General features: G+C 44.0%; 1 protein-coding gene across 3 annotated transcripts in view; it reads right to left on the reverse strand.

Annotated features, from left to right (window-relative positions):
• DIP2B (disco interacting protein 2 homolog B) overlaps window positions 1-13,379 on the reverse strand; it is a 231,097-nt gene extending 217,718 nt beyond the window's left edge. For 2 of the 3 annotated variants that reach the window (XM_018047794.1, XM_018047792.1), the window contains exon 1: window positions 13,126-13,379. In XM_018047794.1, coding sequence (XP_017903283.1) covers window positions 13,126-13,225 — 100 coding nt within the window. In that variant the 5' untranslated portion in view covers window positions 13,226-13,379. The remainder of the gene's footprint in view (window positions 1-13,125) is intronic. The other variant, XM_018047793.1, reaches the window with a different exon arrangement.

Here is a 20,375-nt window from a genome sequence, read left to right on the forward strand (position 1 = left end):
CTCCATTGGAGTTGTAATTAATTTCCATTAAATTTACATATAGTCTTCCCATTCAGGAACACGCTATGCATTTCCACTTAACAATTTTCTTCCTACAGACCCTGTACCTTTTTTGTGATACTTTCCAGTAAGTATTTTATAATTTTTAACACCATTATAAAAGAAGTATTCTTCTCATTAAGGGAGTTCATTGCCATGCTTCCCCTGCCAACATTCTAAAGATACCAAAGAATGCTTGTAGTTCCCTCTCACCCCCATACCACCCTGTCCCTCGATGTCTGAGTTTTGCCAGAATCATTTAGAATATTTCATTCAGATAACAAGGTTTTCTCTTTCGATATGTCTCTTTAATTTCAAAGATCCTTACTTACCATTTATATAACACAATTCTTGTTACTCTCAATATATGTAATTATACATATACACATATACGTAGTATGTAACTTACAGTAACACTAGCACACTGGTACAGCACATGAGATATATACACATTTCAAAGTCTGTTGTCCATCACTGTTTCAAGGAAAGGAAATAATTATGTTTGATTAGAGTATATTGCTCAGATTCAAGTCTATGGGTGATATAATGCCAATTCTCGCACACCCACATAGAGCTTTCTTTTCCTGAAGGGTGAACAGTGTCTAGACCGCATGTAAGATTTTGGTAGTGTAGACCTTTTCTCTAACTAGTTTGCTTCTTACACCATCACTATAGTGTTGCAAATGAGAATAGCCGATTTCACTGTAGTTTTAACTTTTTTTTGTATCTTTATCCTCTTTTGAGTTTGTATTTTTTTTTTTCCTTCATCACTGAATTCAGGAATGTTATCAGAATATGCCTAGACTTGTGCCTTTTCTCGTCCATCTTGCCTGGAAGACATTGAACCCATTCAATCTGTGATTGTTTTCAATCTGCAATCTTTTCTGTCTCAGGGAATTTTTCTTCTACTAGTTATTTCCCCTAAAATTCTTATTATCTGCATATTTGGCTTCCTGGATCTATCCTTCAAGTCCTCCCACTTTCATGAGTTTCCATTCCAATTCTTGGTATTTCTGTTCTAAGCTTTGACATTGTTATGTCATTTGAACTGAGTTTTAAAAAGAGGGCAGGAGTGATGTGCTCAAGCTACCACTTTCCCAAAATGATTTCAAATGGAGTTGTTTAAAGGCTATCTTACCACTCAAGTGTAAAAAAAAAAAAAAAGTTTATAAGTGCTCACTCAAAAGACAATTACTTTAAATTAATACTTCTAAGAGAAGCTACTAGATTGAACGCTCCTTGAAAGCAGGGAACCTGTCTTTTATCCATCTCTCACTAGATCTTGTAAATAAATGTGCTCATTACATCTTTATTGATATAATGATATGCTCAGCACCTTACAAGTTCCAAAAGGTAGAAAACCTTGTCATTACACTCACAGAAACTAAAGTCTAACTGAAGGGGCTTCCCTGGTGGCTCAGTGGTAAAGAATCTGCCTGCCAATGCAAGAGACTGGGTTCAATCCCCGATACAGGAGGATACCACACGCCTCAGAGCAACTAAGCCCATGAGCCACAACCACTGAGCCTGTGCTCTAGAGCCCAGGAGCCACAAATACTGAGCCCACGTGCCACAACTACTGAAGCCTGTGCACCTTAGGGCCCGGGCTGCACTGGAGAAGCCACCTAAGTGAGGACCCCACGCGCCGCACACGACTGGAGAGCAGCCCCTGCTAGCCGCAACGAGAGAAAAGCTGGCGCAGCAATGAAGGTCTAGCACAGCAAAACAAATACCGCTGCTGCTGCTGCTGAGTCGCTTCAGTCGTGTCCGACTCTGTGCGACCCCAGAGACGGCAGCCCACCAGGCTCCCCCGTCCCCGGGATTCTCCAGGCAAGAACGCTGGAGTGGGTTGCCATTTCCTTCTCCAGTGCATTAAAGTGAAAAGTGAAAGGGAAGCCGCTCAGTCGTGTCCAACTCTTAGCGACCCCATGGACTGCAGCCTACCAGGCTCCCCCATCCATGGGATTTTCCAGGCAAGAGTATTAGAGTGGGGTGCCATTGCCTTCTCCGGAAAAAAAAAAAAAAAAAAAAAAAAAATAGCCTGAAACAGAAGAAATTAATAAGGACTAAAGTAGTCAGTTAGTTTCATGATGAAAGGCCATCCAATCAGGCGTGAAACCACAGGTAAATTTCAGTAGGAGAAAAGGCAGCCCTAACAAAGAAAATAATCACTGCAAAGGCAGAGAGATGGGAATGAGCTGTTTGAGGAAAAGGGTGAGGAAACAAGTCTAACTGTAATACAAGAGTCTGTCAGATACCTATAAGGAAATAAGAATAGATAGGGAGGCTGATGACAGAGTCTAGATTCATTCACTGGCGGAACAGGTGCTGAAAAACACTTATGCTAAAGGATGCCGTGGGCTGTCCTCAAGCACCTTACGAAGGGAGATGACAGTATCTATGCAAATGCTCACACGGTAACTTTAAGATCATCTGAAAAATGGCTATGATATATGAGTAACGTTAGAAGTTCAGAGTTCAGAGAACCAACAAATGAGGAAGCTTTTTTTTTTTTAAACAGAAAGTTTTCTTCTAGGACTTCCCCTGGTCTCCTTGAAGAAAACAGTAAGCAAAGAACCACAGGAGGAAAACCCACCAGTGCTTTTGCTACGTGTTCAGTTTAAAAATGAAAGCTTTTCCAAACCAGAAAGGAAGTCCAGTAAAGTAAGAATGACAACTCTTTACAGTTTAAAGACAAGAAAGAAAACTCTGCATGGTGATAGGTGTTAATGAGATTTACTAAGGTGATCATTTCCTAACATACAGAAATATCGAATCGTTGTGTCATGCTCCAGAAATTAATAATATAATGTTGTATGTCAATTATACCTCAATTTAAAAAAAGAAAAATCACAGATCTACTAAACAAGAAACTATCAGAAGCTTCTCCTAACGATTCCTGCTGGGTCTATCTTTAAAAAGGAGATTAAGTGACAAGACTGGCCAGCACCATAATGTATTCATGCCTGACCTGAGTTAAAACCCACAAGGTTCCAGCCTATGAATAAACTGAGACAACATAACTCAACGTCCTTAAGAAGAAAGAAAGAAAGAAAATCCTACAGCCGCTTTAATTTATCCCTAAAAGCAAGAATCCTCTAAAAAAAAAAAAGATTAGAGCACTATTCCTTCATAAAAAAGAGAAGTAACTCCCAAAAAATCAATTAAAACTACGTGTCGTCTACAGAAATACTTACGTTACTTTAAACATCAATTTTTAAATTAAACATAAATATCCTAAGGAAAAAAATAAAACTAAACTAAAAATTCTTTCTGAAGCAGAACAGAACCACAATACTCAACCTGAAGCTCAGAAAGAAACAAGTCCAGGACACAGGACCTTTCAAAGATGTCCTGTGGGCTTTCATTTAGGGTTGACCTGTATAGCATTCAAAATATTTTCTTTCTGGATTTCCCCTTTTCAGCTTTTCATCATCCCCATCTCAATTCAAGGAAGAAAAATTAATTTCACATCAAAATGTAAGTACACAAAATTATCTCTTACTTTACAGATACACAACCTTAAAAGGATTTTACCCAATATCTTTAGTTCTTTTAAGAAATAAAGCATTCACACCTTGCCAGAAGTTAGGCTGATGGAACTTCTCCGAACACATTTTAGAGTGCTAACTCCCCAGGGTTCTGGCAAAACAAGGTCAAAAATAACCTCACTCCTATTCCTATCTATTTCTCCTAGAAGAGGATGGAACATTTCCATTCTTTTCTCTCCAGGGAGCCCTACTCCCAAACATCAAAGACAGAAAATGTATCCTAAGAAAAGGGGGTCCAAGAGTTAGGATGCAAGAGAATTCTGCTGAAATTACTTGAAACAATATGATTCAGGGAGATGGAGCCAGTATGGAAATACCACGGGTTTTGGAGCCAAGCCGACCTGGGTTCCAACCCCAGGACACCGTACTCCCAGACTTCACGCTCCTTAACAAGTCTCTACAGAATGGAAACAACACACTATCTAGGAGCTGTCAGCATTAGAAGCACACTTCCAAGACTTGTCCAAGGTCACACAGTGAGCAGGGGAGGCAGGACTTGAACCCAACTGTGTTCTCTCTCCTTTGCCATTCACATCAGATGTTTCTGCCGCTGGCAGGGAGAAAGGGAAAGACCAGGTCATGTGTAACGGGCGGCTCGGGCACACCCTGCACGCCTCTCAAGCTTCAGGTGCTTCTTGCTAGCTCAGTTCCCGCATCATCATGATAATAGGAGCGATTTATTCAGCACCTACTTACCGGGCTGGGCAGGGCATACACAGTTTATAAACCCTGTTACATAACAAGCACTCAATAATTGATGGCTACTTATACAGAGACCTTAACTTAAGAGAGCTTAAGAAAGGCTGGCATCTTACAGGAAATTGAGTGGAGAAGTCAACCAGGCAGAAAGGAAGGGAAGAATATGTCAGAGTGGGCATTTCTCAGAGGAAGGCAGTGTGTACAATACAATGGCGTGCGCACTCAGTCACTCAGTCATCTCTGACTCTTTGTGATCCCACAGATTGCAGCCCTCCAGTCTCCTCTGTCCATGGAATTTTTCAGGCAAGAAAGCTGGAGTAGGTTGCCATTTCCTACTCCAGGGGAATCTCCCTGCCCCAGGGATCAAACCCGTATCTCCTGCGTTTCCTGTGTCAGCAGGTGGATTCTTTACCACTAAGCCACCTGAGAAGCCCCCTACAATACAATGGCACGGAAGCGAAAAAGCACCATGCACCCGGGGAAGGACAAGTGGTTTGGCATGGCTAGAGACAAGAGCAAAACTGTGGGAGGCACAGGAAGGAGGGTTACAAAGGTCTTGATACACAAAAGATGCTGGATTTTATCCTGTGGATAGAAGAAGCCAATGAAACTTTTCAGGCCAAAGGACACAATGAGATCTGTGTTTCAGGATGATCATTCCATCACAGAAGAGAGAAGGATGAATTGGCGGGAAAGAGACTGAAGGTGGGCAGACAAGTTAGGAGACCACTGCAATAGTCTCAGTAAAAGATGGTAAGACCCTAAACAAAGGCAGAAACGATGTGAATGGAGGCGAGGAAGCAGAATCAACAGGATTTACTGACTCACTAGAAGTTAAGGATGACCCCCAAGTATCTGCGGAGCAGACTGAAACAAGGGGTACAGTTCGGGATCTCCTAAGTTACAGCTGTCTAGGGGGAATCAATGGGAATCAGTGGGAGTCAGGACTAAAGATACAGACTAGAAAGCCATCTCCCAGTCAAGATAGCTGAAGCCCTGGGCATAGGTGCACTCACTCAGCAAGTGTATGTCAAGTGAGATGAAGGCTAATGACTGACGTAGGAACACCCACACTGGGAGAGAGAAAAAGAAGCCCAAGGGAGAGCTGAAGGAGGAGCAGTCAGAGGGCTGGCAGGAAATTATGCCGTAAAAGCTAAGGAAGAAGGAAGTTTCATAAAGATAGAGGAGCATGGTATCCAATGCTGCACAGAAAGATGCTATATACCGTGGGTCCTTTTCAGTCTGAAATCAGAAGTCACTAGTGGCCTTGGAAACAGTTGTTTCAGAGGCTTGATGAGGAAAAAGCAATGGACTGAAGAGTTAGCAAAAGTAGAAATAAAGGATCTATGAGAGGGGGAGAACACTAGCACTCAAGAGCAAACAGGTTCCAACAAAGGGCTGTGGGAAGAGACTTTTCTCAAGATAAGAGAAACCACTACTTTTACAGGCTGAAGGGAAGGAGCCAAGAGTCGAGTGTTCAGTGAGAGGCTAAAGATGAGAGGAAAAGACAAAGGCAGAAGACTGCAAATGAACAGAGCAATCAATAAAGCCAGATCCCAAGATCCCAGGAGAGAAGGGACGGGACTGAGAGCACAGTCAGAGGGGTAAGCTGCACATCAGGAGGGTGACAGCTCTTCCTCTGAGAAAACACGGAAAGGGGATAACATGGGAACTGAAAGAGATAAGTGTGAGTGTTGAAGAGAGAGGCTCAGGGAGTCTGGCCCTCCTTACCAACTAGTAATAATGAAAACTGGTCATACAGATTTGGTTCTATTTTTTTTAAAAGCACAGTGGGAAGGAGGGGCTAAGTTAGCAACCATTCTCCTTTGCTGCCTTCTTTTTCCCCCCAATACTGTTATTTATGTATTGGCTGTGCTGGGTCTTCATCGCTACGTGCAGGCTTTCTCCAGCTGCGGCGAGCGGGGGCCACGCTCTCGTTGCGGTGCAGGGGTCTCCCCACGGTGGCTTCCCTTGCTGCGGGGTACGGGCTCTGCTCACACGGGCTTAGCTGCCCCACGGCACATGGGATCTTAGCTTCCTAGACAAGAGATCAAACCCATGTACCCTGAGTTAGCAGGCAGATTCTTAACCACTGGACCTCCGGGAAGTCCACAGATTTGGTTCTTAACTTTGCTTCAGAGTCCTCTTTAAGAAACTGATGAAAGCTGGACACTCTCCTCCACAAAAAGGCACAGAAGCACACTCAGAGCACACTACACACGACTCCAGCATTTCCAGGTCCACTAAAGCCAACCCACGCATCCAAAGATCCTGTCAGCTGTGATGCTATAGAATTCCAAAGAAACGGGCTTTCAGAAGGTATTTTGTTCACAGAAGAGCATCCACAAGGGAAGGCAACTATTCACTATAAACACAAGTGTATGAGGAACTTCCCTGGCGGTCCAGCGGCTAAAATTCCATGCTGTCAAAGTAGGGGGCCTGGGTTTGACCCCTGGTCAGGGAACTAGATCAAAAAGAGTCTGCATGCCACAACCAAAGAACCTGTGTGCCACAATTAAGACCCAGTGCAGCCAAATGAATAAATATTAAAAAAAAAAAAAACCACAACCAAAAACCCACAAATACATGAAAAACCTTTAATTAAACATCTATGACATAGTTACCAAAAAATGTGCATAAAAGCACTCAGTTAGACTCTAGGCATAAAGGATACAGAAGACCACCCCCGCTGTCACAAATCTCAGAATTTAAAGACAATGCGTTACAGGGCCTTGGATTTACCAATGGTTTTAGGTCAAAGTAGTATTTTTAAAAGATAAAAGATCAATCTAGAGCTGACTCTTAAATCTAAAGACAAAGGACTGAGCAAGGCTGGAGATAAATGCAACTCAAAGGAAAAGTGGATGCCAGGAAAGTTTTGAAGGAGGAATTGAAAGGATTTGTTCACTAAGGACAAATGGAGGAAAAAGAAGAGTCAAAAAACACAAGTGAAGGCTGAGTATCCACATGTGCCTTTTCATAGCTTAGAGACGCTTGAGTCTAAGAAACCATGCTTAAATGTCAGAGCCATTTGCCGGAACCTACAGGCCTGGAAGTGCACACATGCCCGATGCCTGTGTGAAACAAACCAGCTACTCTTTTCTGCTCTAGTCAACTGCTTGCCGTGACCCAACACGTGTTGAACGAGGGCAGAGGGTGCCGACAGAAGCAGCTGACGGAGGAGTCAAGCCTTACTTGCAGAAAAGAATTACACAAATTGATTCCGTTCATCACTTCATACATAACTGTATTCTGCTAAGTAACAGAAGATATTAAAAACAGCCAAATCACTACGCATCTTTTCACTATCAGAGACAATAAAGATTACACTTACGGAGCCCTGACTGCATGCACGCACCACGCTCAGCTGTTTTCCTAGGATCTCTTTTTAAACCGCCTTACAACTCTAGTAAGGTTAAGGTTGCCGTTCCTTTTTTTAAGAATGGAAGAAACTAACACAAGGGAGGTTAGGCAGTCCGTCCAAGGTCAGAGAGCTAAGTGACAGCCAGGACTTGGATGCCAGCCCACCAGATGCCAAAGCCCACACTCCTCATATGATCATACAACCCTGCCTCGTGCCAAGATCAAATCCCCAAGACAGAGACTTTTATGTTTCAATTCACATCTAAATGAGGTGAGCAAAAATTTATTGCACTCTTACTACAAGAAAGAAATTGGTCATCAGTTGTTTAAAGGACTTAAAGGATGACCTCTGCAGGAGTTTACACTGAGGTGAAATGAAAAACAACTTAAATAATTTTAAAAAACCTATGACTGGCAAAAATGTAAATGGTGTAAGATTTGGAGCAAGAGAGCTCACAGCGGTCAGGGGCAGGTTTAGGAAAAATGTAGAACTTCAACTAATCCTTAAGGAACTGTGAGAAATGGTGCCGACGAGGTGCAGAGCAGGAGGAAGTGTTCCAGAGAGCATTCCTGATTAATCATGAGAACCATGAAGGACTGTAATCATTACAATACAGACACACGTGAAGGCCCTTTTTAGCCAATCATCCGAACTTTCAACCCTGAGGCGCTAATCCACACATAGGCCAGGAGAGAAAGCTGCCATCAAGCGCTGGGCTGAGAGGGAAGGATTAGAGATGTCTCTTGTTCAAAAATTCCCCTCAATGTTATGGGTCTGGCAAACGACGAGATAAAATTTTTCAAAATGTCAGTACACAGAACTGGAATGTCTAAACAAGCGCCATCCTTTACAGTAAAGTGAATCATCCTTCCAATGACTTTGTCTGTCACTACTTTCTGGAACTGCCCTCGAAACCAGTTTACCACCATTCTAGTTTTTTGACAGTCACAAATAAAACCCATTTATATATAATCACTCTACTTTTTTTTCATTCACAGCCAGTTTGGACTCCAAGAGAACATCCACCAGCTTTTCTCTACTTGACACTAAGTGACCTATAAAATGAAACTCTGCCCTCAAATAATTAAAAACTGCCACCATCAGAGTTTGCTGAGCTATGTGTCACAGGCTCTGACGAGCAATTCCTAAAGATGTGTTCCAACATAAGCCAAGCACAGCCCACCAAAAAAAAGAGATATGCAAGTTCCAGAGAATAGACCACTTAGCTAATGCCCTGTTTGGGTTATCCAAAAACCCACACACCTGCTTTCCTTAGTACTTCTAACACCAGGAAAGACAACTGCTTAGATGTCACTTTCCGATAAAGGTGTTCTTATGAATTCATGACTACGCTCCATATTTGAGGAGGACTGGCCACACTTTTCCATGATAAGTAAAGCAAGAAGGATTTACCAGTTCTCTGGTGGCTTAATTCTAAACTGGAGTCTGGAGACTGTGCAACACAATCTCAACTCAGCATCTCTCCCCTTTTCCTCTTCAACTCCTCTGCCCACCTCCTAAAGGGGGTGCACTTCAACTCCTAGGAAGCGGCCGTGTCTTAACCCTCCACCCTCAAGGCCAACCTGCACCATGCTTTGAGGACCCTGAGTTATGTCATGAAATAGACAGGAGAAAGGGAGGATGTGTCTGGGTTTGTTGTGTTTGTGCTCAGAGAAGTGTTCAAACAAGAAAAGGGAGGATCCCTTCCTGTGAGTGTTATTTTATCTTAAATACCTTTCCAGTTGTCACCCTGGGACTGTTCTCAGGCAGAAAGACTCCCACCCCCGCCCCCTCCTCGATATGCCGCAGACAGCCTTCCTTCCTCCACTTAGGACTGAGCTACACCAAGCTAATCACAGCCCCCGCTACCAGCGTCCAGGTCTGTACTCACGGTTCTCTGCTGTTTCTTTTTCACAGCGATAAAGCAGACAGCTTCCTCTTTTCTTAGAAGGCAGCCTCTGTACAAACTCTCACGTACCCTTTGGTCTCATGAACTATTTTGTTGGCATTTTTAAGTAATTTCCCTTTCAGACTCAAAGCTCTTTGAAAACGAATACAGTACCCTGCTAACCTCTGTGTCCTGAGCACACAGTAAGCAGAAAATAAATGTCTGCTCAATCAAGTAAGTGAATGATAGATTTTAAAAGAGATTTCAGAAAGACAATCTAATAAGACTCTTTAGAATTATGGCATACAACTTTGTTTTTAATAAAAGTTTGGTTTTTTTAAAATATTTATTTGGCTGCACGAGGTTTTAGCTGTAGTACATAGGATCTAGTTCCCTGCTCTCGGATCGATCCCGGGTCCCTGCACCGGGAGCCTGGAGTTTTAGCCACTGGACTACCAGGGAACTCCCGACATACAACTGTTTTGTGGCGTTTGCTTAGAGTAAAAAGTAGATTTAATAGCTTATGCAATAACTATACAGATATTTAAGTCATTCAATGGTAACAGATGCCATAATAATATGGCAGCTTAAGATACTGGCACTAATTAGTGAGCAGCTAATATTCACTGACAAAACACTAAACCTTTCTGAGTCTTGGTTTTCCATTCTGTTCAATAAAAAACAAAAAAGTGAGGCTTGAATGACATATCAAATCATAAAACAAATACAATGTATTATCAGACAAATTTAAACAAATTCCCATCATTAGTGTTATTTTATGTGCATACACTTGACTAAAACATATGATTTAAGTTCAGACAACAAAGTTCATTGCCAAATATATAAAAAATATAACAGTACATGTAGGTCATGAAAAAATTTCAGTTATGAGAATACTTATAGAAACCTCCTACCTATTCAATTAGTCTACAGAAAAGCTTGTGACTAGGTGTTAGTTCAATTTTCAATGATTCTCCGGACAGTGCCGGCCTGTTCTTTCTGCTGCAAATGCGGGCAGCTTGAAGTACCAAGTCCACAGCGACCCGCCTGAACGGAGCACCAGCCACAGCTCTGGGCTCTGCAACGCGCTCTGCGGCAAACGGCCCAGGGAGGCACAACCTGCGTTCCAGCGCAGAGCTGGCTCATCTGCGACCCAAGCCCGCAGCTGAAAACACAAGTGAGCACAAAGAAAATTCTTTAAAGGCATACAGCTCAGGCAACCGCTATAATTAGGACCCACTACAGCCTGAACCGAGAAAAATGAATAAAATCGAGGAATGAGAGCAACAAAGCCAACCACACACAATAAACACAGAGTTAAAAGTATCTTTTCTCCCAAAGAAAAAAGTACTTTTGTCAGAGCAGTAACTGTAGAGAAAATGTAAAACAAACAAAGGTCCCTTCAAAATATGCTAACAGGCATCACAAATAACACTGTGCAATAGATTTGGGGATTGCTGCTGGTGGTCTCAACTTCACTTGAATTCCTAAAAATGTCTACCTACTTCTCCAGTCAACCATTCTCCGTACTTTAAGCAAGAGAGACAAACAGATGGTCAAGATGCTGACACTGCAGGCCTGAGGTTTTTCAACTGTATTTTTTTCAGTTTTCCATCGTTAAAAGAGATGAAATACCGGATAATGTAGCATAAATCTTTAAGAAACCATTTCAAATCTCAGCCACATGCCAAACCAAAACAATCCTGCAACAGGAAATAAACCAGGCACTTGACCTGAAGAAATGCTGAAGCCTTAGCCTTAAAATCTGTAGGAGTTTCACACCTTCTTCAAGGAAAGGTGAGCTAGCCAGTATGAGTCCTAGAAACAGTTCCTTGGAATCATCTCTAGAAACAACCAGAGAAGTAAAGAATAATCAGCTGGAAGCAGATACACCAAGAATAAGGAGCTTCCAGGATTTCCCTCTCCATGTAAAAGCAATTAACTCCTATTTTTAATCTCTTTCTGACGCAAACATCCAGCCAAACTTCTCTCCTTCTAGCTAATCAAAGATAGCTGATGTGTTACTCTAACTTGCTTTAAAAGTCCAATTTGAATGAAAGTCATCATGGATTGAATGACAATGCTTTAGTCTAGAAGAATGAGGTATTTCGAGAGGTAGAATCAAGATAGCAATGCCCTGAACATTTCACAGAAACAGACTCATCCACCACAACTGATACCGGGGACTGGCCAAAGAGTAACTTCCCAACTGATTAACCGAAAAATAATACGTTGCTAATTGAGTGCAAATGAAAAGGGCACCTCCCTATACATTGGGAAACCCTAACAAGGTTATTAAAAATAATTATTTCCCTCCATGCCCAAGTGACTTTGTAACATTCAAATCGATTTGGGTTTTTTTTGTTTTTTTTTTACTGTAAAGGATGGGGGGAGGGGGTGTGTAGAGAGAATGCCTTGATAAGTAAACAAAAAGTCAAAACTCTCCTGGAAACTTGTCACACTCTTCTTTTCCAATCAGCAATTTTTAATCCACTTGAAAAATGCTAGTGGAGAGGGCTTTTGGCAAAGAACTCAAGAATATGCAACTCTGGGGGCACCACCACAGTACTGATATCAAGCTTGGAGAGAATGCTGCTTTTGTCTCAGAGGCAGCCTGTGACAAAAACAGGAACTTTATGGAGAACTGATCACAACTGCCCAAGAAGCCTGATCACATGCCCACCACAGGGCAGCGTTTCTCTCATTGTTGTCCAGGGACTTCTTGAATAATAGTAGCTCGATTTATTCCATTCTTTTAATTCTCAAAACCAATCCAAGCGTCCTTGTAACAATCCATTGTCAAAAGAAAGACCGTGCCGGCCAGGATTTGCAATGTAACCAGTAGCCACCTCTCTCCTTTCCTAAGATTCCAAAAGGAGATCAGATGCGGAAAATTCAGCCCGAATACAGGCACCGAGGGAAGAAAACAACAACAACAACCCTTTTGACAAACGTGGTCTAAAAGCCGCCCCGTGTGTCTCTCTGGGTTAATGCCACTGCTTCTGGCCTCCTTAGAACCCTCAACGGCCCACCCCGCTTCTATCTCACTCCTGTCACTGGGGAGGCATCTCGCATTGTTAAACAAGGAAGAAGAAATGCTGGCGGATTTCCCCTGTGTCTCTCTCTTTTTCTGAAGGGGGGAAGGGGAGCTGAAACAGGCGTGGGGCCCTCCCCTGGAAGAGAGTACAGGAGGACCTGAGCAAGCTGTCAGCCACCCCGCCGGCGGCCTCACCCCCACCCCGCCCCCACCGTGCCCCGGCGCCCGGGCAGAAGCCTGAAGCGGGAGGACACAGCTTTGTCTGGGGTTTGGGGGGACAGGGGAGCGCAGAAGCAGCCCGAGCCTGAAGACCTCTCCCCCCAGCCCCGGCTCCCCCGCTCCCAGAGAACACAATCAACCACACGGAAAGCCACTTTCCGGGGTAGGAGAGGAGGAGAGCGACCCTTCACGTGAAGCCCAGGCCAGATTTCCGGCACCCTCCTCCCCTCTGCCCGCACGGCCACCAGGGCGCGCGGTGGGAACCCGGTCTCCCCTCGCCGCGATCCGCAGCGGCGCCCGGGCGCCCGCTCCCTCGCCCGGCTCCTACCCTCCGAGAGCTCCAGCTCCAGCTCCGCCAGCTGCGCCCGCACTTCGGGCGGCAACGCCGCCACCGCAGCCGGCGAGGGCTCCAGGCCTCGCTCCGCCATCCCGGCTCTACCAGCCACACTCCGGAAGACAAACGAGGGGGCCGAAGGAGGGACGGACTGACGCGGGCCCACACCCCGGCTACAGGATCCGGCTCCGGCCGCCGAGCGCCGCCAGCGCACCCACTGCCGCCGCCGCCATGAGCAAGGGTCACGTGAACCCGGCGGCCCCGCCCCCGGACCCAGGACGCACCGCCTCCGCAGGCGAGTCAAGCTGCGGACTCCCGGGCTGATGGCGCCCTCTACTGGGAGATTCCTGAAACTACGAGTCCAAGCCCGGGGCCACGATTTCTCTCCAGAGAAATGGGCTCACTGTGTTGCTGTGGACCCGGACGTTTACCTTTTACGAACTCGCGAGGAAGGAGTTCTCAGGGGCCCCAGGCCTTGCTTTTTCCAGTTCTCTGCACCTAATAGTGTATGCTTTTATCTTGCCCCTTTATTCGTTTCCCGGGCTAATTGACACCACCCATTCATAATGACTTGAACTCAGGCAGTTCTTTTCACTGGGGCTTCCTGGTCACATTTACCAGGAGCTCTTTGTTTCTAAGGGGCTTCCCAGGTGGCGCTAATTGGCAAAGAACCCGCCTGCCAAAGCAAGACATGTAAGACACTCAGGTTCCAATCCCTGGATCTAGAAGATCCCCTGGAGGAGGGCATGGCAACCCACTCCAATATTCTTGCCTGGAGAATCCCATGGACAGTAGAGCCTGGCAAGCTATGTTTCTATTTCAGTTCTAGCATTTAAGACAGAAGGAGGAGAATCTGCGTCCTCCTGCCTAGACTTCTGACCTCTTCCCAGAGGAGAACTTTGTCTTCCTTATCTTTTTATCATTCTTAATGTATCATTAATAGGTGTTCCAAAAGTATTAGTATTTTAATTCAACTTAAGGATCCAGACCTGTATGTATTTTTTACTACTTACGTATTTATTTTTAAATTTTTGGTTGCTCTTTCTTGCTGTGTGCTGGCTTTCTATAGCTCGGTGAGATGGGGCTACTCTTCATTGCCTTGCACAGGCTTCTCACTGAAGTGGCTTCTCAATGTTGTGGAGCACAGGCTCTAGGCACTTGGGCTTCAGTAGTTGCAGCAGGTGGGCCTCAGTAGTTGTGGCCCGTGGGCTTTCGTTGCCCATGGAATGTAAAAATCTTCCCAGACCAGGGCTTGAACCCATACTCCCTGCGTTGGCTGGCAGATTCGAGTTCACTGTACCACCAGGGAAGTCCAGACCTGTGGGTGTATTTATCAGAAACTACTGGGACAGTTGGGAGAAGGCAATGGCAACCCACTCCAGTAGTCTTGCCTGGAAAACCCCATGGACAGAGGAGCCTGGTAGGCTGCAGTCCATGGGGTCGCGAAGAGTCGGATACGAGCGACTTCACTTTCACTTTTCACTTTCATGCACTGGAGAAGGAAATGGCAGCCCACTCCAGTGTTTTTGCCTGGAGAATCCCAGGGACGGGGAGCCTGATGGGCTGCCATCTATGGGGTCGCACAGTCAGACACGACTGACGTGACTTAGCAGTAGCACTGGGACAGTTGCTTTAAATTGCCATTCTTTAATAGTATTGTCTTTTATGTAAATGCCAAATCTCCCCATACAGTTTGAGAGAATTCCAGTATTTTTTTTCCCCTTCCATGCTAGTCCAAAATTGGTGCTTTGAGAGTTAAGGCCTCAGCATCTATTCTGTGGTAGTTTATGGGCTGGAAGGGGGAAAAAATTTTTTTTTAGGCTGAGAAAAGAATTTCAGCTTGGAAAAAGGCGTGTAACATCATGCCTGATTGGATAGTAGAGTTTGAAATTTCCTTTTAACTGCAACAATGTAAGAAAAATCTGTGGGAATGTAAGTATATCTGTCCTCTGGTTTACAATGAGGACTGTGGCAGCTTTTTTTTTTTTCTTTAAGGTCACAAATTTGTTGATATTCCTCCCATCAAAAAAGTGAGGTCCAGGGCTTCCCTGGTGGTCCAGTGGTTAAGAATCCACCTGCCAGACATCGGAAACAGACTTGGGGACACAGAGGGGGAAGGAAAGAGTAAGACAAATTGAGAGAAGAGCATGGAAACATATACATTACTGTATGTCAAACAGATAGCAAGTGAGAATTTGCTGTGTAAAACAGGGAGCCCAACGCAGTGTTCTGTGGCAGCCTAGAGGGATGGGCTGGGGAGGGAGATGGGCTGGGGAGTTCAGGAGGGAGGAGACATACGTCTAGGTGTGGCTGATTTGTGTTGATGTGTGGCAGAGGCCAACACAATACTGCAGAGCGGTTGTTCTCCAGTAACTGTTTTGTTCTATACTTCTCAATATTGTGCAGTTATAATCTTTCATAACTTTTTTTTAAAGAATACAAAAAAGAAAAAAAAAATCCACCTGCCAATGGCAGGGGACAGGGGTTCAGTCCCTGGTCTGGGAAAATACCACATGCTGACAGGCAACTAATGCAACTAAGCCCGCATGCCACAACTGCTGAGCCCACCTGCCTAGAGCCCGTGCTCCACAAGAGAAGCCACCACCGTAAGCCCCGCGCTGCGACTAGAAACTAGCCCCTGCCAGCACAGTGAGAGCAGTGAAGACCCAGGGCAACCAAAAATAAAAACTGAGGGCCATGTTCCCTTCCCTGAATCTGGCTGGACTTCTGACTGCTTTGACCAGTAGAGTATGATACAGATGGCACTAAGTGACTTCCGAGGTTAGGTCCTAGAAAGACAGCCAGCTTATCCTTGGCCTCTTGGAATTCTCCCTCTCCAGGGAACCACTTTCAAATTGTTTCAAGAGGGACTTTGCTGGTGGTCCAGTGGCTAAGACTCCCCTGTTCTCAATGCAGGGGGCCCAGGTTCGATCCCTGGTCAAAGAACTGAATCCCACATGCTGCAGCTAAGACCCAAAACAGCCCAATAAATAAATATATATATATTTTTTGTTTCAAGGAACACACGTTTAGGCTAAAAGGTGTTATTTACTGGAAACAACGATTAATACGAGGCCAAAATTCTCAGGCTTCAAGGCAGATTAACTGCCAACCAACAGAAATACGATGTGACCAGAGATTATAATATTAATATTCTAGTAGTTATATCAAGAAGAAGAAATAGCACATCTCAAAACTAGCTACTTTTCAAGTGTTCAGTGACTAATTCTGGCTAGTGGCTACTGCATTGGACAGCACAGGTCTAGGTACAGTCTTTACCTCCTTTATCGGCACGTGGAATTCACTGGGTAGAATAGTCCAGAAACCCACTAAGTTTTTGCAGCTAATGGATTGCCAAAGACACTCCAAATCTGGCTGTAACTACTTCCAGCTGTTCAACACTTAAATCTCTAATCTGCAACTCCCACCAATAGGGACACAGCAACAAACTGTGCAGCCCCCAAGAAAGACATATACCTACAGCCCATACATAGTAGCATGGCACAGTGCGCCAGTGAAGGACAGTGAGCAACCATGTTACTCCTGGGGCTCAGAACCAGAGGCTGCCGGACTAGCCAACTTACTCCCTCTGCCAAGGTACGGCACCCTCACTAATCCTGCCAGGCAGTATGGTGAAGGGTTTGCAGAAATGGCTGCAAAAATGTGCACCCCCCCATCCCAAGTATTCATGACCCTGATGTAGACCCCCTCCTACACATGGGGCTTGACCATATGGTTGCTTCGACTGATGAGACAATAGCGAGCATGACACAGAGATTTGGAAAGTGCTTGTTGCTTATCCTCTTTCTTTCTGCATTTGGAAACTCTGAGACCACCGTCTTGTGATTGAGTGGGAGCCGGACTACTAGATGAGAAGAGATATGGCCCAGCTACCCTCATCACTCCTGGCAAAACCCAACCAACTGCAAGCTGTACATGAGGCCATAGCCTGCCAGTTGATCCTAGGGCCACAGGTAAGCCCCGCTGAGCCCAGCCCACGTGGCCAAAGCACATGAACGGCAGATGGTTGCCACTGTGTGTCACTAAGTCTTGTTCCGCGGCAAAACTAAGAACCATGGGCTGTGGCATGTGCTCAGAGCGGGGTCTACTGCGTATTTTCTCATCTTTATTTTTTTTAAAGGAGAGAGCAAGATCCCTACATGTATGCTTTCTATATTCATGTCTCTATTTGTAAATTTTACTGGTTTGTTTTGGCCGTGCTGTATCCTGGTAGTGGGCGCACACAGGCCTCTCTAGTTGTAGCACGTGGGCCTAGTTGTCCTTGGCCTGTGGGATTTTAGTTCCCTGACCAGTGATAGAACCCGTGTCCCCTGTACTGGAAGGTGGATTCTCAACCACTGGACCACCAGGGAAGGCCCATATGTCCTTTCCTGAATGGAAGTATTATTGTACTTACACTGCCCTTTCTGGCTTTGTCTTCTGCAGTGATTCTCAAACTTCGGAAGCATCAGAGTCACAGGGAAAGTTTAGTAAACACCGAGTGGTAGATCCAACCCAGAATTTCTTTCTTTTCTTCCTTTTTTTTTTTTTGCACCAAAAGGTCTTTTTATTTAAATTAATTGTATTTACATTTTAACAAATTCTTTTTTGTTCATGCACTCTATGTCTCACATTGTCATTTTTTGAATATCTAGCATTTGTTTCACCCTGCTAGATGCTGGAGATTTTTTAAAAAGGAACTTATTTCATTCTTAACATCAACAGACTTACCAATAGGGGATATAAGGTAAATATTATATTTACTTAAATATTACATATTACATTTTAAACAAAGGGCCAGTACAATGCTAAACCCTAAATACATTAAATCAATTTTCACACAATCCCTTTAAGGGACTATACTGTTAGTTTCTACTTTAGCTGGTGATGAAAATGAGGCATGGAGATTTTAACTTGCTTAAGGTCCCATAGGTAATGTGTGGCGGTGATAAGATTGAAACCCAGGCACTCGAAAATCAAACCTCAAGTTTCTAACCATTTTATTGTACTGCTACTGAGAAAGAACAGGCTGCTTAATATACAGAGTTCTAAAGTTAGCAGTTATTTCTCAGGAAATACTATCTTTTTTTTCTTTCCTTTTTTTGCTTAGGAAAACACAAAAGAGAAGATAGCTTTCCCTATAGTTTGAGGCCCCAAACCTTTAAAATTACACTGTACCAGCAATTTCACAGATATAACCCAGATTTTCTGATTTCATAGCTTTGGGATGTTGCCCAGTCAGTAATTTTCACATCCAACAAGTTCTGTGGTGACACTGTTGTTGCTAGTTTAAGAACTGCACTTTGAGAAACATTGGTCTATTGGATGTGCTGGAGACAGTTAACTTGCCTTGAAACTCCAGGATTCTGGTGCTCGAGGAATCATTTCAGATCTGAAAGAGAAGACTGCATAGTCCCAGAGGTCCTGGACCCAGAGGAGCTGGAGGACAGAGCTGCATAATCTTGGGGTTGTCTTCCTTTGAGGGATAGATGAGATTTCATGTAAATGAGTTCTGTGTGTGTGTGTTCAGTTGTGTCTGACTCTTTGTGACATCCTGAACATGGAATAGTCCACCAGTCCATGGAATTTTCCAAGCAAGAATATTGGAGTGGGTACTATTTCCTACTCCAGGGGATCTTCCCAACCCAGGGATTGAACCCATATCTCTTGCATCTCCTGCATTGGCAGGCAGATTCTTTACCACTATCACCATTTGGGAAGCCCTGTAAATGAATTCTACACATTTTTAATTGTTAACAATGGAATAAAAGTTTGTTGCAGTTGAGTGGGCCATGGAGGAGGCCGTGAACTGTCTACCCAAAGCCCGTTTCCTCTCCTTTCTACTTTCTCTAGAGAGCCCACCCACCACCACAGAGGCTGAAAATGCCAGGTACTCAGCCTCAGTTGCCACCCAGGCATTAGCATAGTGCCCCATTCCCATCAGGGTACCTGAAGGGAATGTCACTGAGGAAGAGGAAGTGTGGAGGTGGAATTCTGGGAAAGACATTCCTCCCTGATAAGGGAGACGTATGAGGAGAATCCTGAGAACTCTGCTGGGGCTCTTGTTAATGCTACCCTCAGAGAACAGTGGAAATAGTAAGTCTGGCCAACAAAAGCCTGGAAACAGGGACAGTCAGAGTCCTGAAGGTGGTGGCAGAAGGCAGCAACCTGGAATGTCTTGTGATCTACCTCCTAGGAATATCCAGAAGGTGCGTGAGCTGGATGAAGAACAGGAGAAGGGTGTTGTCAGAGACTCTCTCACCGGTAGGCAGAAGTGACAAAATTGTTTGCATTCATGTTAACAGGCTCTCACTTGTGACCCTAAACTGAGTATTAGGAAAATCAAGGTTACAGAAAACCTACTTATAATTGAAACTATGTAAGAAAGCCCTGTGTAAACTGGAAGACATTCCATAAAGTAAAAAGCTTTTGTGAGATGAACCAACATCTTAAGATTAGTGTGAAGATTTTTATGTTAAGTTCATCTGAAACCATGGGAGAAACAGAAGGAACCTACAACAGGCTCTCTTCAATTTGGCATGGCTCAGGAAAGTATTAGAAAGAATGATCTCCTCCTGAATGTGCCCTGACATATTACCAGGAGAGGTTGAGGTATGCTTAAAAGGAAAGACATCTTTTCTCACTATGAGTGTAAGTGAAATGCTGACAGGCAGTAGAAAAATAGAATAAACTAGCTGAACACTTTAAATGCTAATATTCAATCAATTTGCATGATCCATAGCTATAGACTTAGAGATAAAAAGATTATAATATGGTCAGAGGTGAGATCAGGCCATTTACTATTTCTATTTCATTCTATGGAATGAATGTATAACAATGGGTAAAAACAAACAAGCCTTCTGTTTGGAGGGTTACATCTGTAGGAAGTAAAGCAAATAACAACCTATAGAGTTACGTACAACATTAATTTAAAAAGAAACTACAGAGAAGCACCAACCCCACGCCTGGGCATATATCCAGAGAAAACCATAATTCAAAAAGATACATGAACCCCAATGTTCATTGCAGCACTATTTACAATAGCCAGGACACGGAAGCAACATAAATGTCCATCAGCATTGGAATGGATAAGCAAGATGCTGTTAAGTATATACAATAGAATATTTACTCAGCCAGAAAGAGGAATAAAATTGTGTCATTTGCAGAAATGTGGATGGAATAGAGACTGTCACACAGAGTGAAGTAAATCAGAAAGGGAAAAACAAATATTATATGTCAATGCA

Source organism: Capra hircus, chromosome 5, assembly GCF_001704415.2.
Source record: "Capra hircus breed San Clemente chromosome 5, ASM170441v1, whole genome shotgun sequence".
NCBI lineage: Eukaryota > Metazoa > Chordata > Mammalia > Artiodactyla > Bovidae > Capra > Capra hircus.